The sequence below is a fragment of the Paroedura picta genome, chromosome 4 (assembly GCF_049243985.1).
Source record: "Paroedura picta isolate Pp20150507F chromosome 4, Ppicta_v3.0, whole genome shotgun sequence".
Classification (NCBI taxonomy): domain Eukaryota; kingdom Metazoa; phylum Chordata; class Lepidosauria; order Squamata; family Gekkonidae; genus Paroedura; species Paroedura picta.
Genome location: NC_135372.1, coordinates 103,171,597 through 103,197,151, shown reverse-complemented (window position 1 = coordinate 103,197,151; position 25,555 = coordinate 103,171,597). Strand labels below are relative to the sequence as shown.

The 25,555-nt window shown below is 43.4% G+C and overlaps 1 protein-coding gene across 11 annotated transcripts in view; it reads right to left on the bottom strand.

The window, feature by feature from the left end:
• The window catches only part of LOC143836063 (complement receptor type 1-like), a 56,352-nt gene extending 36,429 nt beyond the window's left edge, over positions 1–19,923 (bottom strand). For 4 of the 11 annotated variants that reach the window (XM_077334845.1, XM_077334847.1, XM_077334853.1 and 1 more), the window contains exons 1-5: positions 19,521–19,920; positions 13,074–13,262; positions 11,560–11,751; positions 7,635–7,734; positions 2,627–2,712 (exon numbers count right to left, since the gene is read on the bottom strand). In XM_077334845.1, coding sequence (XP_077190960.1) covers positions 2,627–2,712; positions 7,635–7,734; positions 11,560–11,751; positions 13,074–13,262; positions 19,521–19,593 — 640 coding nt within the window. In that variant the 5' untranslated portion in view covers positions 19,594–19,920. Of the gene's footprint in view, positions 1–2,626; positions 2,713–7,634; positions 7,735–11,559; positions 11,752–13,073; positions 13,263–19,520 lie in introns of all 11 variants that reach the window. The other 7 variants (XM_077334843.1, XM_077334852.1, XM_077334848.1 and 4 more) reach the window with 6 other exon arrangements.
• Between the last annotated feature and the right edge of the window lie 5,632 nt (positions 19,924–25,555).

Sequence of the window (25,555 nt, the reverse complement as noted above, 5' to 3'; positions counted from 1 at the left end):
ACCTCATAAAATGAACCTATAATGAAAGGGGAGGGGAGAAAAATAATGAATTGTACTTGTTTTTGTTTGTTTATTTATTGGACTTTCAGTCTGCCACTCCCAGGGCAGCTCATGGTGGGTAACAAAAATCAGATGAAACTCCAATAAAATCCCCATTAAAATCTAGCAAATCAACCCACAAGATTAGCAGTGAATAATAACCATTCCCCAACCCCAGCCCAGCAGCCTGTCACCAGTCATAGGGAGGGAGTGGCAACTTGCCCGATGGGCTGGCATAGTCTATTGAGCTGGTCCAGCCTGAGGAGGGGGCCTCTGATCTCATATTGCTCTGGCCTCAACCAAAGACCTGGTAGAAGAGCTCCATCTTGCAGGTCCTGCAGAACTGTACCAGCTCCATCACGACCCTCAGCTTTTGAAATATATGAAACTGGAATATCTAAAGTAATTAAGTACAATATTTTATATCCCCATGGATCTAAAAACAAAACATAAATAAGCAACTACAAATGCACAAAATCCTCCTAAATTTTAAGTGAAATTGCGAGCCACCTACTGGACAGCCTTGGGATGTTGGCGACATCATGTGGAGGAGCCTGGATATACTACCAACATTCAGAGGCTGCCCAGCTACATTTTGCATATGCGGAAATGGCTTCAAAATTCTAATGCTTAGATAGACTATGACAAGGATCAGCATTACAATCCTTATCCTTGGTTCCTCTATATGTTTGTGAAACAGCCTGGGGGGTGGAACGTGACCGGCTGTCCAAGTTGGAATAGGGCCAATCAGGGTGCAGCCAGCAAAGCCAGCTGCACCCTGATTGGCCCTGCCCCTGCAGCTCCCGCCTTCTGTCCCTGGACTCTAGCCTCTTTGCTCTCAGACACACCTCAGTGCCTGGAGCCAATAGCAGGTAAGGGGAGAGGGCCCTGGCCAAAGGGTCCTGGTGGAGGGCCTGCTAAGGAGGGCCTCCCAGCATGCCAAGAAGGGCCTGCTAATGAGGGCCTCCTGGCCTGCCGACTGCCTGCTAAGGAATTCTGTCCTAGGCTTGCTAATGAGCTGGTCAGCCCCCGCCTGCCCCACTTAATCTGGCTGCGAGCTGCAGCCCAAAGCCACCTTAAACTGCCTGGCTGGGGGCCAGGGGAGGGGACCCTTTCAAGGACCATTCTTAGGAACGGGCTTTGAAGCTAGTAGTCTTAATAATTCTCAAGCATTTTATAAAGCTAGGAACACATCAAGGGAATCCTTGATGATACCTAAGATTTGGATTAACGACACATATAGGATAATCATCCCATTAACTTATGATGGCACTTATACTGCAGTGAGGAATATAAATAAAAAACATTGCCTGACATTCATAGATGTAGAGCGAAATATCTACTTACTTCTAAGACAGCTAAAAATGTAAACATTATATTGGTCAGGAATACACTTAATGAGCATACAACAGAAGATATTGAGGAAGGCTTTTAGCTAAAAGAAATAATTTCTACCTTTTAACTTATATTTATATTTAGACATTTGTCTCTATATTAGTACTTACATATGCAGTATCTTTACAATCTTATTTTTAAATGTTATTTTAACATCTTTAAATGTATAAGTAATTTCATATTTTGTATATTAATTATCACTGCATATTCAGCTACTTTATCTGGCCTCAGCCTTGAAAGTATTGTAACCTGCCCATCCTCTTTTATGTATGCACTTGAATTAAAGCCCATTTTATGGCGAGATAAAATGGGCGCTAGGCAAGAGTGGGTGGGGAAGCATGGCCGGGAGAAGCGGGAGAGGGCTCGGCCATACCGGAGCACTTGGGGCTTCTCCCAGCCAATTCTGCGGCCAGAAGAAGCCGGAGAGGGCGCCATCGGAGGATGTGCGGGGCTTCTCCCGGCCACAGGAGCGGCCTCGCCGTGTCTACGATGCAGCGAGGCCACTCCTGCGTCCGGGAGAAGGCAGAAGCCCCACCCCCCACCCTGGAGCATGGCTGGGCCTTCTCCCGGCCGCTCCAGCGGCCAGGAGAAGCAGGAGGAGGAGCAGGCTGGTCAGAGGACTCATCGCATCGGCTGGCAGTTCAGTCTATGCGATGATTCCCCAGCTGGGCGAAGCAGCCAATGGGGAGCCGCGGTTCGCGCGGCTCCCCATTGGCTGCTTGGCCCGGGATAGACACTCGGAGAGCCCAATCAGGAGCCGCTTCGCGACTCCTGATTGGGCCCTCCGAGTTTTTATCCCGGGCAGGGCCTGCCCTAACTCCTCCCAGACAGCCTTTACTCTATTATTTAGTATGTGGTGTACTGTGGCGCACCGCAGAGCAGTTTAAAGATATGTAGGAAGATAGACCTAAGCTATCAGAAGAGGATTTGTTCCAGGGTCTGACATATGGGGACAGGGGAGTCATATCACCCTCGCAAAGACATGGTGGGTCATAACCCCCAGTTTGTGACATTTTTGTTTTACTAAATACAAATTAAAATATATATGCTGAATCAGTTCATCGTATATGTAGGGTATTAGAAAATTTTCCAATTCAGTTTTCTCTGGAAACCACACATCACTGGCTCACGTGCCTCAAAAGTATTACAAATTCCAGGTTTCAGCTGTCTAAAACCATAGGGTGAAACTTACGTTGACAATCTGGAGGGTCCTTATTCCATCTGACAATACCACTCTTCAATGTACACTGGATAAAAGGTAATCCTATTAATCTGTACCTAAATAAAAGAGATTTCCATTTATCTTACTGCTCTGTAGTGCCTTTAATAGCTCATCTTTATCAAACATACATTTTTGATTATAAACAGAAGGAAATCTTAGCTTGGACAGTATTACTGATGATTTTTCCCATTAAAACTACAAGCACAAATGAGGTTTTATCCAAAGTAAGCCATTTTTGTGTATGATAAGATGAACAAGCTGATCTCATAAAGTCTGTGCGCATAACCAAATAATAGGGGGAAAGTCACGTTCCATGGACAGAAATCATGGGCAATAAGAAGGAAGAGCTGGAACTTCTCATGCTGATGGAAAGGTATGATCTAGTAGGCACCACAGAAACTTGGTATAATGATTCTCATGACTGGAATGTAATAGTGGATGGATATGAACTGTTCAGAAAAAACAGAATAGATCAAAGAGGTGGAGGAGTGGCACTGTATGTGAGGAAAGGGCTTACCTGTCAGGAATTTCTAGTGAAGGAGTGTATATCTACAGTGGAAAAGCATCTGAGTGAAAATAAGCGAGAGGAAAACAAACAATGTGGTGGTTGGTGTCTGCTACCAATGAGAGGATGTGGATGCTGCACTTTGTGAGCAGCTTGAGAAAATATCCAAGCGTCAGGACCTTGTCATCATGGGTGACTTCAATTTCCCAGATGTGTGCTGGGAAACAAACTCTGTAAAGCATCCTCAGTCATGCAACTTTCTGACCTGCCTGGCTGACAATATCATTTATCAAATGGTAGATGACTTAATACAGACCAACATGTTAAAGTTGGTGGATGAGGTGAAGGAGGTGGGGACCCTAGGGGGAAGTGACCATGTCCTCATAGAATTCCTTTTGAGATGGGGAGGCAAGGAAGCTTGTAGCCAGACGCGGATGCTGTATTTTCGTAGGGCAAACTTTAATAAACTCAGAGGCATGATGAATGTCATACCATGGACGAGAATGCTGGAAGGGAAGGGAGCATGTGAAGGGTGGGCACTACGCAAACGAGAGCTATTGCATGAGCAATCAATGACTATCCCAGAAAGACTAAAACACTGCAGGAGCTCTAAGAAGCCTATTTGGATGAACAGAGAACTTCAAGAGGAACTAAGAAAGAAAAGGGAAATGGAGGGAAGGACAGAGCTCTAAAGAAGAGTACCTATTAGGCACTGTAGATCAATCATCAGAAAGGCCAAAGCTGAGATTGAGCTAAGATTGGCCAGGGAAGCCCACTGTAACAAGAAAAGATTTTTCAGTTATGTGAGGAGCAAATGTAAAGTAAAGGAGGTAATAGTCCCACTGTTGGGTACGGATGGACAAACTCTTAACGGAGGATGCAGAGAAAGCAGAAAGGCTCAGTGCCTATTTTACATCTGTTTTTTTCCCACAGGTCAAAGGGTTTAGGCACATCTAGAGATGGCAGTAGCCAAGAGATAGTGTCTGGGTGGCAGGTTGACATGGACAGAGAGGTTTGTTGAGAGGCATTTAGCTGTACTGGATGAGTTCACATACCCTGGGCCAGATGAAATGCACCCGAGAGTGCTCAAAGAATTTTCCAGAGAACTTGCACAACCCTTGTCCATCATCTTTGGGACCTCTTTAAGGACTGGAGATTTCCCGGAGGACCGGAAGAGAGCAAACGTTATTCCGATCTTCAAAAAAGGGAGGAAGGATGACCCGGGAAACTACAAACCAGTGAGTCTGACCTCTGTTGTTGGTAAGATAATGGAGCAGATATTAAAGGGAGTGATCTGCAAACATCTGGAGGACAATTTGGTGATCGAAGGATGTCAGCATGGATTTGTCTCCAACAGGTCCTGTCAGACCAACCTGGTTTCCTTCTTTGACCAAGTAACAGGTTTACTGGATCGTGGAAATTCGGTTGATGTCGTTTACTTGGATTTTAGTAAAACTTTTGATAAGGTTCCCCATGATGTTCTGATGGATAAATTGAAGGACTGCAATCTGGATTTTCAGATAGTTAGGTGGATAGGGAGAGAGAACCGCACTCAAAGAGTAGTTGTCAATGGTGTTTCATCAGACTGGAGGGAGGTGAGTAGCGGGGTACCTCAGGGCTCGGTGCTCGGCCCGGTACTTTTTAACATATTTATTAATGATCTAGATGAGGGGGTGGAGGGACTACTCATCAAGTTTGCAGATGACACCCAATTGGGAGGACTGGCAAATACTCCAGAAGATAGAGACAGATTTCAACGAGATCTGAACACAATGGAAAAATGGGCAAATGAGAACAAGATGCAATTGAATAAAGATAAGTGTAACGTTCTGCATCTGGGTCAGAAAAATGAAAAGCATGGCTACTGGATGGGGTATACGCTTCTAGGTGACACTGTGTGTGAACGAGACCTTGGGATACTTGTGGATTGTAAACTAAACATGAGCAGGCAGTGTGATGCAGCGGTAAAAAAGGAGAATGCCATTTTGGGCTGTATCAACAGGGGCATCACATCAAAATCACAAGATGTCATAGTCCCATTGTATACGGCACTAGTCAGACCACACCTGGAGTACTGTGTGCAGTTCTGGAGGCCTCACTTCAAGAAGGAGGTAGATAAAATTGAAAGGGTACAGAGGAGAGCGATGAGGATGATTTGGGGCCAAGGGACCAAGCCCTATGAAGATAGGTTAAGGGACTTCGGAATGTTCAGCCTGGAGAAAAGGAGGTTGAGAGGGGACATGATAATCCTCTTTAAGTATTTGAAAGGTTGTCACTTGGAGGAGGGCAGGATGCTGTTCCCATTGGCTGCAGAGGAAAGGACACGCGGTAATGGGTTTAAACTGCAAGTACAACGATATAGGCTAGATATCAGGAAAAAAATTTCACAGTCAGAGTAGTTCAGCAGTGGAATAGGCTGCCTAAGGAGGTGGTGAGCTCCCCTTCACTGGCAGTCTTCAAGCAAAGGTTGGATACACACTTTCTTGGATGCTTAGGGCTGATCCTGCGTAGAGCTGGGGGTTGGACTAGATGGCCTGTATGGCCCCTTCCAACTCTATGATTCTATGATTCTATGAATAGTTTGCAATGATTTAGACAAACAATTCCCTGCCTATTTGCTTATGAATCAAATTCAAGATAATCTATTACCTTTAAAACCCTGAATTGCTTTGAGACCAGGGCCCTTTCTGCATGCACGGCTTGATTCTTATTATCATTGAACTGAAACTGGTGTCTCTTTAATTTGCATCCTGTTCACATCCTGTTCCTGAACTCTGCACATTTCATCTTTCTCCAATTTTGTCTCTGCTCATTGGTCAGTTTTAGGCAGGGAATTCCTTTTGAAATTGTAAGGAGAGTCCTAAAACTGCTTTGACTTCTGCGTAGCCATCTTAGTAGAAGGTTTTCCCTCTTCATCTTGTCTAAGCTTCAGTACTGCATAAGCATTCAATTTTTTATAACTTCCCCCCCCCCAAGTCTGGTGAGAACTGAGGTTCTTATGGATCCCTTCCACCCGCTCCTCTCAACATGTGTATCACATAGCAGGGTATGTGTGTATGTGTAGAAACACTTCCAAGGGCTGTTGCTAACCTTTTCTCTCCTTCCCTTCCCATCCTTTTTTAAAATTAAAAAAACTCATAACAATTGGATTCCTGGTGTCTTTTTTTTAAACCATTCCAGCGAGGAATTGCATTGCATTAAAATAAAAAATCAGATAAACATTTATATGCTGTTTATCTTAATGCTTTAGACTCCAACCTAGGCTGTATAGCTCAATCAGTACAATGTTAGTCCAAGGATCACAAATTAATGAGTTCAAACCTATCTCTGCATGTTAACTTTTTTCCTCACAGAATTGGCCATGCCAATTTTACATTTTTTGTTTTGTTTTGAAAACATGGTACAGCCATTTAAAAAACATAAGCTTTTCAAAAGCAAAAATTGTAAAATGAATTTGTATACATAATTCTGTATTTTCCCCTTCAACTTCTTTGTGCAAGTGTTGACAAGGAAGGGCAGAAAACTAGATTAGTGTTAGGGATGCTAAATTAATTCCTCTTTACACAGCCTCTCTTTGAAATCCAACAATCAGTTTGTACTCTTTTTAGGGATTTTGCATACGTTTCTAAGTAATTTTATCAAACAGAAATGTGAAGAGAGGAAGAATAAGAAGAGTGGAGCTGCAAAATTTCATAGTTTCCCTGTGCATATGCTCAGTGGCAGTCAGTGTACTCCCTAACCTTTCTATTCTCTTGCTAGAGCACCACCCTGTGGTTTGTAACATGAAACAACTGCAAGGGCTGAAGTTGCAAACATAGGTTTTCACGGATCACCACATGATTTTCCTAGTGGAAAGCAATGTTGAGATTTAGCATGCTAGGCCAAAGTATTGTATGAACTGAGGAACAATTTAACACTGGTCTGGGATCAGATGAGCAAGAAGAATGCATATGATCCACCTCTCATTTCAAGAAGTAGTACTGCTAGGAAAAAAGAAAGAAATAGGAAAAAAAGAAAGAATTAGAGGAATCAATGGCTATATCTGAAATTGAACCTTGGGGGGGGGGGGAACAGTTCCCCTACCCACAATATCACTAATTAGAGGTTCATTTTACAGTGAATGTTTTCTGAATGTTGGATGACACTATTTTACTGAGACACTACAATCATTTCAATTATTGAGATAAACTGACCTTTTTCTTGCAACAGACCCCAACTGCCACACTTTGCAATTTTTTTTCAATACAAAATTTAATAATTTAAAATGATAAACAACAGTATTCTGCCCGAACCTTCATCTGTAAGGAATGACTTTCACCAAGCTCTCCCAAAGGTTCCAAAGGCTTATGTAAAAAAAAATTGGTTTTATAAAAAAGATAGTTCTTGAATTTGTTCTTTTCTCCAGAACTCACTTGTATTTTGATATCATAACAAATTCTATAGCTCAGCTAGTGCAATTAACTCAATACACACCCTTCATCACAGATGAAATTTACTTTTGCTCGATACAGGATATCAGTTAGAATAATAGCTCTGCCATTTTGTGGTTTTCCTGGATTGCCACATGATTTTCCTAGTGGAAAGCAATGTTGAGAATTAGACCAAAGCATGGTATGAATTGAGGAACAATTTAACACTGGTCTGGGATCAGAGGGAAAGAAGAATGCATATGATCCCATCTCTTATAGTACACTACACTGCTAGACAAATCACACTTGAAACGCTAAGACATTTTAGAAGCAGACACCTACACAGTGTGAATAAATGAGGCTGGTACTTGTAATAAGAACAAAATAACCCTGTTCACCCCATATAAGCCTTCTGGCTGCAATCCAACACAAATTTTAGTGCACTTAAATCAACTGGCATTAATTGCCATAAGTATGCTTATCTCCACGGTTTTGTGTGTTGTTGTTGTTACGTGCAAAGTCGTGTCCGACCCATCGCGACCCCATGGACAATGATCCTCCAGGCCTTCCTGTCCTCTACCATTCCCTGGAGTCCATTTAAGTTTGCACCTACTGCTTCAGTGACTCCATCCAGCCACCTCATTCTCTGTCGTCCCCTTCTTCTTTTGCCCTCAATCGCTCCCAGCATTAGGCTCTTCTCCAGGGAGTCCTTCCTTCTCATGAGGTAGCCAAAGTATTTGAGTTTCATCTTCAGGATCTGGCCTTCTAAAGAGCAGTCAGGGCTGATCTCCTCTAGGACTGACCGGTTTGTTCGCCTTGCAGTCCAAGGGACTCGCAAGAGTCTTCTCCAGCACCAGAGTTCAAAAGCCTCAATTCTTTGACGCTTGGCCTTCCTTATGGTCCAACTTTCGCAGCCATACATTGCAACTGGGAATACCATAGCCTTGACTAAACGCACTTTTGTTGGCAGGGTGATGTCTCTGCTTTTTAGGATGCTGTCTAGATTTGCCATAGCTTTCCTCCCCAGGAGCAAGCGTCTTTTAATTTCTTTGCTGCAGTCCCCATCTGCAGTGATTTTGGAGCCCAGGAAAATAAAATCTGTCACTATCTTCATTTCTTCCCCATCTATTTGCCATGAATTGAGAGGGCCGGATGCCATGATCTTTGTTTTCTTTTGATGTTGAGTTTCAAGCCAACTTTTGCACTCTCCTCCTTCACCCGCATCAACAGGCTCTTTAGTTCCTCTTCACTTTCTGCCATTAGAGTGGTATCATTTGCATATCTGAGGTTGTTGATATTTCTCCCTGCAATCTTGATCCCAATTTGTGACTCCTCTAATCTCGCCTTTCTCATGATGTGCTCTGCATACAAGTTAAATAGGCAAGGCGACAGTATACAGCCTTGCCGAACTCCTTTCTCAATTTTGAACCAATTAGTGATTCCATGTTCAGTTCTCACTGTTGCTTCTTGACCTGCATATAAGTTTCTCAAGAGACAAATAAGATGCTCTGGTATTCCCATCTCTTTAAGAACTTGCCACAATTTGTTGTGCTCCACACAATCAAAGGCTTTAGCATAGTCAATGAAGCAGAAGTAGACGTTCTTCTGGAACTCCCTAGCTTTCTCCATGATCCAGCGTATGTTGGCAATTTGATCTCTAGTTCCTCTGCCTCTTCAAAATCCTGCCTGTACTTCTGGAAGTTCTCGGTCCACATATTGCTGGAGCCTAGCTTGTAGGATTTTGAGCATAACTTTGCTAGCATGAGAAATTAGTGCAATGGTGCGGTAGTTTGAACATTCTTTGGCATTGCCCTTCTTTGGGATTGGAATGTAAACTGACCTTTTCCAATCCTGTGGCCATTGTTGAGTTTTCCAAATTTGTTGGCATATTGAGTGTAGCACTTTTACTGCATCGTCCTTTAAGATTTTGAATAGTTCAACTGGAATGCTGTTACCACCACCAGCTTTATTGTTGCTCAGACTTCCTATGGCCCCATTTGACTTCACATTCCAGGATGTCTGGCTCCAGGTCAGTAACTACCCCATTGTGGTCATCAGGGATGTTAAGCTCGCTCTTGTATAGTTCTTCTGTATAATTTTGCCACCTTTGTTTAATCTCTTCTGCTTCTGTGAGGTCCCTACCATTTTGGTCCCTTATCATACCCATCTTTGCATGAAACGTTCTCTTCATATCTCCAATTTTCTTGAAAAGATCTCTGGTCCTCCCCATTCTATTGTTTTCTTCTATTTGTTTGCACTGTTCATTTAAGAAGGCATTCTTATCTCTTCTAGCTTTTCTCTGGAATTCTGCATTCAATTGGGTGTATCTTTCTCTTTCTCCCTTGCCTTTCACTTCCCTTCTCTCCTTAGCTATTTGTAAAGCTTCCTCAGACAGCCATTTTGATTTCTTGCATTTCTTTTTCTTTGGGATGGTTTTAGTTGCTACCTCTTGTACAATGTTGCGAACCTCCGTCCATAGTTCTTCAGGCACTCTGCCTATCAGATCTAATTCCTTAAATCTATTTGTCACCTCTACTGTGTATTCGTCGGGGATATGATTTAGTTCATACCTGAGTGGCCTAGTGGTTTTCCCTACTTTCTTCAATTTAAGCCTAAATTTTGCAACAAGAAGCTCATGATCTGAACCACAATCAGCTCCTGGTCTTGTTTTTATTGACTGGATAGAACTTTTCCATCTTTGGCTGCAGAGCACATAGTCAATCTGATTTCTGTGTTGACCGTCTGGTGATATCCATGTGTAGAGTCGTCTCTTGGGTTGTTGGAAAAGAGTGTTTGCTATGACCATTGTATTCTCTTGACAAAATTCTACCAGCCTGTGCCCTGCTTCATTTTGTACTCCAAGGCCAAACTTGCCTGTTATCCCGGTTATCTTTTGGCTTCCTACTTTAGCATTCCAATCCCCCATGATGATAAGCACATCATTTTTTGGTGTTGCTTCTAGAAGGTGTTGTAGGGCTTCATAGAACTGATCAACTTCATCCTCTTCAGCAGCAGTGGTTGGGGCATAGACCAGGATCACTGTGATGTTGAATGGTTTGCCTTGGATTCGAACTGAGATCATTCTGTCATTTTGGGGATTGTATCCCAAGACTGCTTTTCCTACTCTCTTATTGATTATGAAGGCTACTCCATTTCTTCTGCGAGATTCTTGTCCACAGTAGTATACCTGATGGTCATCTGAATTAAATTCACCCATTCCTGTCCATTTTAGTTCACTGATTCCTAAAATGTCGATGTTCAGTCTTGACATTTCTTGTTTAACCACATCCAGCTTGCCTTGATTCATGGATCTCACATTCCAGGTTCCTATGGAATAAAAATCTTTACAGCATCAGGCTGTCTTTTTGCCACCAGTTACTTCCACAACTGAGCGTCCTTTCGGCTTTGGCCCAGTCGCTTCATTCATCCTGGCGCTACTCGTACTAGCCGTCTGCTCATCCCCAGTAGCATATTGGACACCTTCCGACCTGAGGGGCTCATCTTCCGGCGTCATAACGTTTTGCCTTTTGGAACTGTCCATAAAGTTTTCATGGCAAAGATACTGGAGTGGTTGGCCATTTCCTTCTCCAGTGGATCACCTTTTGTCAGAGCTCTCAGCTATGACCTGTCTGTCTTGGGTGGCCCTGCACGGTATAGCTCATAGCTTCACTGAACTACGCAAGCCCCCTTGCCACAACAAGGCAGCGATCCTTGAAGGGGGTTTATTTGTGTAGGTAGCCTTAAAACTTTCATATCTGGCAACAAATGTTCTCTTGCCTATTAAGACTCCTGGATAATCCCCCCCCCATACTAGTTAGTTACATATCATGTATCTGTGCTGTCACTCAAATTCCTAAAAATTATAGCCATTTAAGCACTACTGCACCAACTATATCTTCTGAAATTCTTAATGTCATAAAACTTTTGTCTAGTACTGCAGGCAAAAGTAGCTCTTGCACTGCTGTTAACTGCAGGAACAGTATACTAACCTTTACAAAGAACAGGGATTTCTGACCAAGTGTTATTCTGAAGACACGTTACAAGTGGATTTATTCCAGGGATGGTGTCGTAACCTTGGCGACAGATATAAGTCACAGTGGTTCCAGGAGGAAAGAAACTCCTGAGCTCCATCTCTGGATTTGGTCGAGCATATATTGAAGCAATTGGTGCAGGACAAGTGCCTGGCAACAAAAGCAAACAGAAAAACTGAAAGATTGCTCTGTCATTGTGCTATGGCTCCCCCCATCCTTATCATCAGTAACGTTTTCATCCATCTTAAGTTCTAAAACAGTTCCAGTGATGAGGCCCACTGATGAGGGCTGCCAGCTTCAGGTTGGAAACTCCTGGAAAATTGGGAGTGGAAGTCGGGGGGGTGGAAGTGTTATGTATGAGGTGGAACAGACCCACAGAATGGGAACAACACGTCAAATAGTGGGGACTTGTAATTGTATTGGTCCTGCTACTGGATCTTTTCAATGGTCCATTCGGTTCAAACCTTGGGAACTTGCACAGGGCCAATCACAGGCTTTGGGGGGAACCCGAGACTGTATATAATTTTGGGTTGGAGGCTGTTCAGTTCAGTTAAGTGGTGTGATCATAATAAAGATCTGATATTTCATTCTACAAGTGATTCCACATATTACTGAACCCACTGTTCAATAGAAAGGACCTCAGCCATGAAGTTCACCTTTTTATGCAGTCAAGGTTTTTGTTTTATGTATTTAAAACAGTTTTACAGTTATTTATATGCTATGGATTGTTTCATGTATTGCTTAGACTAGGGGTAGTCAAACTGTGGCCCTTCAGATGTCCATGGACTACAATTCCCAGGAGCCCTTGCCAGCATCCGCTTTTCAGAGAACATAAGCTATAATTATCCAAAAATATATACCGCCCTCCCCTGGACCATATGGGAGAGCTGTATAAAAACCTAAGAAAATAAAAGAAACAAACAAACAAGTTCTCTAGGGAAACTGAACCCTGTAGTATGGAGATCAGCTGTAATTCCAGGAGATCTCAACCTGGAAGGGGCAAGTATGCTATTCAGCACAGACTCAGAGTTCCATGTATGTTAGATGCATTCCATAGGAGGCACTATCTAGTACACATAGAACTTGTGCATAGGATCCAAGCCATGGATTTTGACACAAGACCGGAAAGAGTCTCAAAGGAGCTTACAATCACCTTCCTTTCCTCTCCTCACAACAGAGTCTCTGTGAGGTAGGTGAGGCTAAGAGAGCTCTGAGAGAATTGTGACTAGTCCAAGGTCACCCATGTGGCTGCATGTAGAGGATCAGGAAATCAAACCTGGTCCTACAGATTAGAGGTCAGCACTCTTAACCACTAATCAAGCTGGCTTTCACAGAAAATAACATTATCCTGTACATACAAAAAGAAGCTAATTTGACACAATAATGTATGTGATATGCAACTAATAGAAAACATTCCATTTTTCATAAACAGGATATGACATTAATGTATATAGCAAAAAATAAAGGCTTACTTTCACAAAAGTCTTCAATGTATGACCACTGGGAATTTGAAAGGCATGTTGTAACATCTAATTTCCCGTGGATATTATAGAAACCAGTCAGACATTTGTAGTCTACTACTGTATCAGTAGGGAAGCTCACTGCCTCAATGTTTGTCACGTGGACTGCGTTTTTTAATTTTGGAGGAGGTCCACAGTCACCTATAAGGAGCAGACAATACTGATTTTAATCACCCACACTGAGTTTTTAAATTTTTTTAAAATAGATTTTTATGTCAACAGTTATGCACATCAGAAATACATGTCATTTCAACTGAATGAATAGAGAATATATATATCAATATTACAATAACTTAGCTTATAGTTCACTTTTAAAATTCATTACCTCGTATTTATCCTTATAAAATCTCATTCAATCTTGACAATTATTTGAAATAGCCCTCAAAATTCTTATTTTACAAAAGAGAAAATGAACTGGAATCTACTGATGCCTAAAACCACTGAGGAGACTGCTCAAACACAGATTCGATCACCCTGCAACAATGTCTCTTCTGTGAGGTAGATACAAGTAGGTCGCCATGTTGGTCTGAAGCAGCATAACAAAACAAAATCAGAGTCCAGTGGCACGTTTAAGACCAACAAAGATTTGTTCAAGGCTGGGGATCTGAATTTCAGCCCTTTTGTTGTAATCTCCCTATTTTGTGCAAACCACATTTTTTATCTTCATTCAGGATTAAGCTTCATTCAGGATTCGTGTCTGATTATTTAGATTATTATTTGGATTATTATTATGAGGGCCAATCAGTTGAAACTGCAGATAAGGAGAGAGCACTATCCCAATGAAGGACACTCAATTAAAATTGTGCACAGATAAGGAGAAAGCACTGTCCCAATGAAGGTCAATCAATTCAAATTCCATGCAGATAGGGAGAGACAACTGTCCCAATGAAGGCCAATAAGTTCAAATTGTGTGTAGATACGGAGAGATGACTGTCCCAATGAGTGCTGCCAATACGAATATTGAACTGTCCCAACCCAACCTATCCAATTAATTAATCACCTACCCAAAAATCCAGACTGATTACTCCCTACCTAACCTGACCCATTGATACCCATTCAACATCACTGAAAAGTCTAAGGAGGAAGCTGATAATAGGAAACCAATCTTACCCAACAACAAAAAATGAAGGAGGGGGCCAGAAGGGAAAGAAATCTGTGTAATAACAAAAAAGAGGGAAAAAGGAAGGACAACTACCACCCAAAACAACTAAAACAATTAAAACTAAGCCCCTCAGTTCCAAGCACAACATGAACTAACACCAAATTATACATACACTACATGCACCACATGTAGTGGACTCAGCAACCCTGAGATGCCTCAACAAGCGATCGGGGCTACCCCTCCAAATCCAAATAGACCTCACACAACAAATCACATCCTATGTGTAACACATAATTGTACAAAGTCAGAACTGGACAGCCTTAAGATGCCATAAGCAGCGATCAGGGCTAACCTTCCACAAACACACAAACCCACACACACAAATTAGAAATCAAACAACCAATAAGCATAGAATCAGGTCCAAGGATCTCTTTTTCACTGATTACAATTCAGGTTTTATTCATAAAAATGACTTGCAGTTTTGAACATGATACTCTGGGAAATTCTTCTGAGCCAGCCCCACTAAAATGAGGAGGAACTGCATAAAGTGGCTATTTCCCCCATGTAGCTGCAACACTGTGTAAAGTGGCCATTTCCTCCTCATTTTCCCTCCATGCCTGCAAGACCCTTATCTCATCCACACTATTTTTTCTTTGTATGGCTGTATACACAATTCCATGGAGGAATTTAAGTATTTTGAAGAAAGTTTGAGTCCAGGTATCTGAAACGTGTGTATGCACATGAAATCTTATACCTTGAATAAAACTTTGTTGGTCTTAAAGTTGCTACTGGATTCACATGTTGTTCTGCTGCTTCAGACCAACATGGCTACTCACTTGAATCTGTTCAGTGTTTTGAAGCCGCCTTAGATAGGTAGATACCATGCTCACGGTCTGTAACGTCTCTTGTACATTTAAGAACAGCAAAAAGAGATCGAGAGAATATTGCCCAAAGGACACATAAAGCTGCCTTATACTGAATCTGACCGTCAATCCATTAAGGTCAATATTGTCTATTCAGACTTGCAGCTTTGCAGGGTCTAGCACATCAGCTTCTACCTGATACTTTTAACTGGAGATGCCAGGAACTGAACCTGGGACTTTCTGCTCTACCACTGAGCCATGGGTCCTCCCCTAATGAACTACCCAGTGTAAGAAGTTTTGTGCTGCTGTCATGAGAAAACATGAGCTGTTCAAAAATTTCCTTTCTATGTATCACTGTCAAAACAATGTTGCTTTAATGGGCTGATACTTGACTTTAGTTTATGATGCTGCAGGTACGCTGCAATCAGAAGCTGTCAGCAGTTCTTGTGTTGAAATGGGGTTTCCTGGAGATACTGGTACTACACCAACTTGCGCAATTGCTGAATGACTCCTCAGTTCCATGGTGATTATCAGGAACTGCTTAAGTGTTGCTTCACTCAAGAAGCATATTTGTTATAAGTACAGCTAAAATCCTGTCAAAAGGCTACAGATTCTCCCACCTCCACATGCTCATTCTCTCTGCATCCAAAAAAAAGGTATCCAGGCACAGATGTTAGGTCCCCAGAACTATGGCAGCTACTTAAATGAACCAGTTTTTTACACATCAGATCTCATAAGGACTGTGAGTATACCACAAATGTGTATAATAATAAATTAGAAAATAAATAACAGTTTATTGAAGTCAATGTTCTAACGACATAGGATTGAAGTATAAAAATAACTATTGCAATGTTGTAACTATATTATTGCTCCTCATTTTGTGCAATATTCAATACCCTTTCACAAGCTGAAAAATAGTTAATGAAAAAATCTTACAACAAAGCCATCAACAAACTGAAAAGTGTTATGACCAGCCCCAACCAAAAGATAAGTAAAGACAGCTTTTAGAAAATGTGAATTCCCGGTTGTGACTTTTAAAGGTAAGAACCAACACCTTGAATTACATCAAAATAGCTGCTTTAAAATTATTTTCTAATGATAGAAGCTGTTAGTAATTAGACATTTTATTTACTGGGACATTTTTAGACTTCCTTTCTCCCCAAATAAACACAAAGTAGCTTACAGCCCCCCCCCCCATATTAGTTGAAACAAATAAACACATGGGGAGGACAGATTCTCACTGGGCTGGCTTATCATAGGCTTCAGGTTGAGGACCACTTGCTTTTAGCTTGCACTATTGAGCATGCCTAGGCATAAATTCCTTTAGAAAACAAAGTCAACACAGACAGCATTCAGCTGCTCTTAGGAAATTGGTAGGCACTACCCAACTTTCTCCCCTGCCACCAGGACAGCAAAAAGCCATACAAGGTAAGGAAAGCTATGCTGGATCAGGTCCCTTTAGTCTTTCATCCTGTTTTCCACAGTGGCAGAACATATGCCCTGGAAAGCCCAAAGTAGGGCACAGTGATCAAATGCATAACTTTATAAATCTCTACTAGAGGCAAAGACTGTTGCACCTAGGAATACAACGGGTGCTACCACATGCATCTGCACTATGACCTTCCTGGGTTCTGACCCTCCCCGCTCAAGATCCAGTGTGGTAAAGAGGTTAAAGAGTAGACTCTAATCTCAAGAGCTGGGATTGATTCCTGACTCCTCCTCCATATGCAGCCAGCTGGGTTGCTAACTTCCAGGTGGGGGACTGGAAATTATCAGGAACATGAAAGACAGGAAGAACGAAAGATGGAGGAGGTAAGGAAGGCATCAGTTCTCTTGGATAAAACAAGTACCTTGGAGGGGCACTGGCCCTCATACCATCACCCCACCCCCACCCCACAGTGTCTACACTGGTCCCCACTGTCCCCACCTTCCCATCCAACCCCACATCTTCCAAAGACCAGTCCGGGCAGGCTGTAGTGGGGTGGGCTGCCACCTTCCCATACCCCAAATCTTCCAAAGGTCAAGTTGGGAAGGCCATAGGCTGCCTCTTTCCCACCCACCTCCAGCTCCCAAAGGGCATGCTGGGCAGGGAAGGCTGTGGGCAATTGCCTCCTTGCTGCCCCCTCCCCCACATCTCCCAAAGGCTAAGCTGGGTGGAAAAGGCCAGAGGGGAGGGGAGTTGCCTCCTTCTCACCCACTCCCATCTCCCAAAGGACAAGCTGGACATGTAAGGCTACCTCCTTCCCATCTCCCCACATTTCTCAAGGGCCAGGCTGGGTGGGGAAGGCTACCCCTCTGAGGAGAGGAAGGGCAGGGAAAAACAAAGAGCACTCTAATGGCCAACTGCAGGGCAACGGGAAGGTGTTCTGAGCCGAGGTCCCATTAGTGAGAACTCCTCAGAGGAAAAGCCTTGCCAGCAGCTCTCATCTCAACTGAAGCCTCAGCTAGATGAGGACCTTAGCCCAGCCAGATGTTCAACATGCAGAGATCTCTGACCAGCATGAGGGAATGGTGCTGCAGACAAATCAGGGCTTAGATTCAAAAGTTGTTGCAGGGCCTCTTCATGCCTCTGCCCAGCCTCCAACTGCAGCTCTCTGCCTTGTCAGCTCACCTGAGACAATTAAGTGATGCCAGTTATGTGCTGGAAGAGAGCCAGTTTAAAAGGCACCACCACATGTTAGCAAGACAGTTACTGACTGGGGAATAATATGAGTCATTACAGAGTGAGGACTGAGAGGCTGCTGACAGCCTATATTAAATTGAGGCTGGAAAGCCTGGGTTGTGGATCTGCTCTTTCTGCTGATGGCCTTGGGACTGCCTAAACAAACCCTTGACTCCCTAGACTTAGTTAAGACATCCACTGCATTCTGTCTGTTCTTAGCATTCTGCTTTTGAAATACTGATTCTCTGTCTTCTTGTATCAGCTTGTCTGTGCTTCTTTCCAGCAATGAGTTGAAACCAAAGACCAACATAGTAAGCAAAGGAAGCAACTGGCTTCCCTCCCTTTTCTGTGGGAGATGCAGGGTGGAAAGAGATGGAAGATGGGACAGCTTACCAGCAGCAGGGCCTTTCATAGAGGTCGGCACCTCTTCCACCCAGCAAGCAGCAGGAAGAGGAGTACAGATAAGCCGCACAACCTAATTTGGGACTCTTGAATTTAATGGTAAAAATGTTGAGGATAATACTGGGATTTTGATTTCTATCAATATCTTAACTGGGGGTGGGGGGGGGGTATGATGAAACCTTTTTGTGGAAGCTGGTCAACTTACACTAATCTCCCAGTCAGAGTTTGTTCAGCGGAGTGAGAAAGCTGTATAAAAACTGCCAGGTGACAACAGCAGTTTCTTTGTCATTTTCTTCTTATTTCAATTAATAAGGTATATCATCTTCTGCAGTAATACTGAATGTTTTCTTACATACTAGAAAACAGACAAACACAATCTTTAACAATAACCTTTTCTCTTAGGTAACAATGTGGTCTTTAGACATACACTTTCTTTTCCCCTTGTTCACATAAGGTTAACAATCTGTTTATGACATTGTTTCATTTGATATTTACAATATAGATGTAGCAATTACTTTGCTTTTACTGATAGATAAATATGAACATGAACAGAGAGACTCTGCCTAATCTTTAACTCACAACCAACCATAGAAAGCTGTCATATGAAAAACTCCCATCATGCATCACTTCATCCTCAATTTGTGCATGCAAGGATGCAAAACAAGTGCTCTTTCCCTATTAGCATACCCCCAGGATAGGAGGGTAGGGAGTTAGTTGCCTGCACACCATTTGAAATGATTGGTCCTCATTAGGGCAGTTTTTTCTCCCTATTTGCATTCAGTTTGAACTTATTGGCCCTCATGAGGACAATGCTCTCTCCCTATCTGCACACAATTTGAAATAATTGGCCCTCACTGGGACAGTACTCTGCCCCTATCTGAACCAATTAGCCCTTATTGGGAAGTGCTCTCTCCCTATTGGCAGCATAGTCCCAGGAAGGGCCAATCAGCTACCGAGTGAGTTGTCAACTTGTGATTATAGGTACTTCTACCCCGCCTTTCAAAAAAGGGCTCCTTGCACTGAGGAAAGAACCAGCCTACACTTGAAGTCTATGGAACTCAGCAAGTGAAATTGCGCGTTACCTTAGCGCCAGGTGGGGGAAGTTCCTTCTTGTAAGCAAGGAGCAGAGCCTACTGGCAAAGTGCACCTGCACACAAAGGCTCATCCCTTGGATCAAATTTCGTTGGTGTGAAAGGTGTCGCTGGGCTCCAACGGTATCCGGCTGCTTCAGACCATCGCGGCTGCCCGCCTGAATCTATCTTGGGGGGAAGAAGTTCTGGCTGAAGCAGGCCAGGGCGCTGGGCGTTGGCCGGCATTGGCCTGGCGAGTGACCCTCCCTTTCGCCTCGTAGCGGTCGCTGTTGTACTTACCCCGAATGACAGAAGCCAGCGAAAGGAGCGCGAGGAGCTTGGCCTCTGGCCGAATCGCCAAAGAGCCCAGCATGGTTGCCACGCGCGCCCGCCAGGCTTTGCGCGCCAGGCACCCAGAGCTCCAGCAACGCCGCGGAAGTGAACGCCCGGAGCGCCGTCGCCGATAAAACTGTACGTCGAGGCAGGAGTTCGCTTCGCCGAACTGCGCTCGGCGGGAGGGAAACGGGCTGCCCTGAAAGCATCCGAGGGTGGGGTCTCCAAAGAGCTCCCGAATGCGAAAGAGAAGCGAAGCGCTTCCAAGCCTCGTGGGCTGGACAAATGAAAAAGCGAGCGAGCGCTCCTTCTCCTGAGTTCCCTCCCCGCTTCTGTGTCGCGGACACGAATGCTGTTTTGTCCTCCGCGCCCCGAGTGCTGAGGTTTCGCTGGCAGGGTAACAAAACAAAAGCGGGAAAGGAACGGGGAGGGGGGGGGGGAGCAGCCAGAAACATAAGGTCGCTTCCCAGACATGTTGATGCTCTGACTCAGCAGGCTTGCATCACGCAGTTTAGGCAGGAATTCTTGCGCCCGCCAGTTTAGCTGCTGCACTGACAGATTGTTTAAGACTGACCCACCCATAAATTATGAAGGTGAGAACTGCTAGAAGCTAGCCTGCGTATTACACCATACTTTTACACTATTTTTTCTTTAACACAATGTGTTGTGTGTGCCAGGGAGCATTATTAACCCCTTGTTTCTGTTTATGTATCTTTAAACTAGACTGTACTTTTTTCCTATTGTGACAAGTTAGAACTGGGAGCAAAACTCAGCTTAAGCTTCCATGTCTCAGGAGAAGTTTGCAAAGGTTCACGGAAGTTAAAAGAAACTCCTTTCTCAATTTGGAACCAATCAGTGATTCCATGTTCAGGTCAAGAAGCAACAGTGAGAACTGAACATGGAATCACTGTTTGGTTCAAAATTGAGAAACGTGTTCAGCAAGGCTGTATACTGTCGCCTTGCCTATTTAACTTGTATGCAGAACACATAATGAGAAAGGCGGGATTAGAGGAGTCACAAATTGGTATCAAGATTGCAGGGAGAAATATCAACAACCTCAGATATGCAGATGATACCACTCTAATGGCAGAAAACGAAGAGGAACTAAAGAGCCTGTTGATGCGGGTGAAGGAGGAGAGTGCAAAAGTTGGCTTGAAACTCAACATCAAGAAAACAAAGATCATGGCATCCGGCCCACTCAATTCCTGGAAAATAGATGGGGAATAAGTGGAGATAGATTTTATTTTCCTGGGCTCCAAGTTCACTGCAGATGGGGACTGCAGCAAAGAAATTAAAAGATGTTTGCTCCTGGGGAGAAAAGCTATGGCAAATCTAGACAGCATCCTAAAAAGCAGAGACATTACCATGCCAACAAAAGTGCGTTTAGTCAAGGCTATGGTATTCCCAGTTGCAATGTATGGCTGCGAAAGTTGGACCATAAGGAAGGCCGAGTGTCAAAGAATTGAGGCTTTTGAACTCTGGTGCTGGAGAAGACTCTTGCGAGTCCCTTGGATTGCAAGGCGAACAAACTGATCAGTCCTAGAGGATATCAGCCCTGACTGCTCCTTAGAAGGCCAGATCCTGATGATGAAACTCAAATGCTTTGGCCACCTCATGAGAAGGAAGGACTCCCTGGAGAAGAGCCTAATGCTGGGAGCGACTGAGGGCAAAAGAAGAAGGGGACGACAGAGAATGAGGTGGCTGGATGGAATAACTGAAGCAGTAGGTGCAAACTTAAATGGACTCGGGGGGAAATGTTAGAGGACAGGAAGGCCTGGAGGATCATTGTCCATGGGGTTGCGATTGGTCGGACACGACTTCGCAAACAACAACAGCAGCAGCAGCAACAGCAGCAACAGCAACAAGTTTTACATGGCAAGGGTGTACTTTTCCCTAGAGCCAATAATGCTTTAGTGAAGTCTTCTCTACAAGTCACTTTAGTATAACAGGGAGTAACGTAGTATAACAGGGATTAAGGTAGCTCCCTAATGCAGACCTTGGACACAATATCATACAGTTAGCTAACTGGAATGGCATTAATTCTTGCATAAGGAATAGTGACCTGGAGCAAAAGTTATCAAGCAATTGAATATAAATGCAAAAGATTTGATGAGATCCTAAAGCCTGCTCTCAATTGTCATATTTGCAAGCAGGTTAGTTTATGAAGTATACAGTAGAACCAAACAGTGGTCTGATACATGTTCAGGTGATTCTGAGTTTCACTAAGAAGCTAAGGAACAAATTAGTGGAGGAACAACTAGATAAGAGTGAATCTTTTTTAACCAGGGCATTGTGGTAAAATGTTATTGTGGTATAATGCTGCCTATCGCTTAGCCTGTCTTGCCATATGCAGGGGCTGCAGACTGACAGATAAGATGAGGAAGTGACAGAATTAGCCCTTGACTGCTTAGCTGATGCTGGGGCTCATTGAACCCACAGCTGGCCAACCATAGAAGGGCACGTAAGTTAGCCTTTAAAAAAAAAACAACATGGGTCCTGCCAAATGAATCCACCCAAAATTGAGATTTTGCCCAACCACATTAACTTGTAAGCAAATTCCCTATAAGGGCATGTTGGATTGAAGAGCACTTGAATTCCACCTCTGCAGTATAATTAATGAATAAATAATTTAATTAAGACATGTGTTCTTATGAATCCTTTGTGTATCTGCCAAAAACAGACATCAGTGCAACCATAGTGTGGGATTTCCATTCCATTGAGTGCTCTAGTTCAGTGGTCCCCAACCTTTTTATCACCGGGGACCACTCAATGCCTTTTACTGAGGCCTGGTGGGGGGGGGGGTAGTTTAAACATCCCTTCAAAATAAGATACAGACACGCCACAACAATTAACATAAGGAACATTTTATTTTCATGGAAATTTTAACTCATGACAATGACAAATCAATGGGAACCCTGAGCTTATTTCTCTGCAACGAGATAGTCCCATCTGGGAGTGATGGGAGACAATGACACCCGAAGTGTGTTGTAAAGGGCCGGGGGGGGGGGGAAAGGCATCCTTCGGGGCCCACCTCCAATTAGTCGAAGGACCACATGTGGTCCGCTGCCCACAGGTTGGGGATCGCTACTCTAGTTTATCTATGCAGATGTTACATAATATTTTGTCAATTTCACTTTAGCAGTGAAGGGGATGCTGCTTCTTCTCCAGATCATAATCTGTTTCACTAAAACCATGAAAAGGGCTTCTCCAATTTGCTAGATACTTAAAAATAATATTTTTGCTTCCTTACATGTAGAACTCTTCCAGTCAAGGCAATATTTGTGATCATTTGTACCATATTAAGTAGCCACACATAGCTTAGGAAGGAAGACAGACACACCTCTGAAATGCTGACTCACATGGAAATCACCACCCATTCTGTTGATGCACTCCTACTGACAGGCGGATAGCAGGAACCGCTCCTGATCAACTGCCCCCCCTATCTTCTGCAGCTACTCCTGTCACATCATTTCCTAATCTGTCTACACCTGCCATGCTTCATCAGTTGGCAGTTGCAGAATCAGTTGTACTGAAGTTGCTCCATACTTATCTCAGTGCATCCAGATGTTAAACAACTCCTTGAAGTATACTTTGCACGAATGATGAACCCAAACTCCACGAAGAATGCTGAATGCCACTGCCTGCTTCAGAAATGTTTATAATTCACTTAGAGATTACATTGTTTAATGTAAAAGATGTTGTGGTAGATCAGAATCCCTCTAACAGTTGCTATGGATTATATAGATTTGTGGAACACAGTTTGGCCATGCACACACAGTTTAGCCATACTTTATCCATAGTTCATTTTAAGTTCATGAATGGCTGAAGAAATGCCACGTGTGCAAGGCTAAAGAGAAAAAGAATCTATCCAGTGGCTTAAGTCTCTTATATTATTTATTCACTTCGACTCTGCCAGAACGGTCTCTAGATTGTTTTCCGTTTTCAGTCTTTCATCAGTGGCAGTGAGTCCATCCTTGTTAATGTTTTTAGATAAACGCTTCTGTATCCTGGAGATTCACAGCCTTGAATAATATAAGAGACTTAAGCCACTGGATAGATTCTTTTTCTCTTTGTCACTAATTTGGAATCGTCCATTTTTCGCTTAACAACGTGTGCAAGGCTAGGCTTGAAATAGTCTTACTGTTGTTATCGAGACAGGATATAGAAACAGCTGCATTATATCTATACATGTGCTTGCTTCAAAATAGGAAATGTATACCTTAAAAGGAAATGTATACCTTAAAAGGATCGCTACCCATTTGTGATGGTCCATGTGGGAACACATGACATGTCCCTGAATACCATCGCTCCTATTAAAAAAGACTATCAAGATCTGGGGAGGAAGCTCAAGCAAATGCGGGCACAAGTGGTATTCTCTTCAGTCTTGCCTGTCAAGGGAATAGGAATGCGTCGGGAGAGGAAGATAATGGAGGTGAATCACTGGCTGCGTAGTTGGTGCCGGCAGAAGAGATTTGGTTCCTGGGACCATGGGATAGGCTTTCTTGAGGAAGGCCTACTAGCACCTGATGGACAGCACTTATCAAAACTGGGGAAGAATGTGTTTGGAAGGAACCTGGGGAGATTCATCAGGAGAGCTTTAAACTAAAGCCACTAGGGGAAGGAGACGATCAACATAGGGAGTGTATGGAAGGAAAACAATCGGAGGCAGCCCAACCGGCAAGGCCAGCTCATAGGGAACCAAAAGTAAAAGGATTCAGACGTCTTTATACTAACGCCCGAAGCATGGGCAATAAAAAGGAAGAGCTGGAACTTCTCATGCTGATGGAAAGGTATGATCTAGTAGGCATCACAGAAACTTGGTGGAATGATTCTCATGACTGGAATGTAATGGTGGATGGATATGAACTGTTCAGAAAAAACAGAATAGATCGAAGAGGTGGAGGAGTGGCACTGTATGTGAGGAAAGGGCTTACCTGTCAGGAAATTCTAGTGAAGGAGAGCATATCTACAGTGGAAAGCATCTGGGTGAAAATAAGTGAGGGGAAAACAAACAGTGTGGTGGTTGGTGTCTGCTACCGACCGCCTGACCAACGAGAGGATGTGGATGCTGCACTTTGTGAGCAGCTTGAGAAAATATCCAAGTGGCAGGACCTTGTCATCATGGGTGACTTCAATTTCCCAGATGTGTGCTGGGAAACAAACTCTACAAAGCGTCCTCAGTCATGCAAGTTTCTGACCTGCCTGGCTGACAATTTAATTTATCAAATGGTAGATGAACCCACAAGAGGTTCAGCCATACTGGACTTAATACTGACCAACAGGCAAGAGTTGGTGGATGAGGTGAAGGAGGTGGGGACCCTAGGGGGAAGTGACCATGTCCTCATAGAATTCCTTTTGAGATAGGGAGCCAAAGAAGCTTGTAGCCAGACGCGGTTGTTGGATTTTTGTAGAGCAAACTTTAATAAACTCAGAGGCATGATGAATGTCATACCATGGACAAGAATGCTGGAAGGGAAGGGAGCATGTGAAGGGTGGGTGCTACTCAAACAAGAGCTATTGCATGCTCAATCAATGACTATCCCAGAAAAACGAAAACACTGCAGGAGCTCTAAGAAGCCTATTTGGATGAACAGAGAACTTCAAGAGGAAGTAAGAAAGAAAAGGAAAATGTTCAGGAAATGGAGGGAAGGACAAAGCTCTAAAGAAGAATAACTACAGGTTACTAGGCACTGTAGATCAATCATCAGAAAGGCCAAAACTGAGAGTGAGCTAAGATTGGCCAGGGAAGCCCATTGTAACAAGAAAAGATTTTTCAGTTATGTGAGGAGCAAATGTAAAGTAAAGGAGGCAATAGGCCCACTGTTGGGTGCGGATGGACAAACTCTAACGGAGGATGCAGAGAAAGCAGAAAGGCTTAGTGCCTATTTTACATCTGTTTTTTTTCCCACAGGTCAAAGTGTTTAGGCACATCTAGAGATGGCCATAGCCAAAGGATAGTGTCTGGGTGGCAGGTTAACATGGATAGAGAGGTTGTCGAGAGG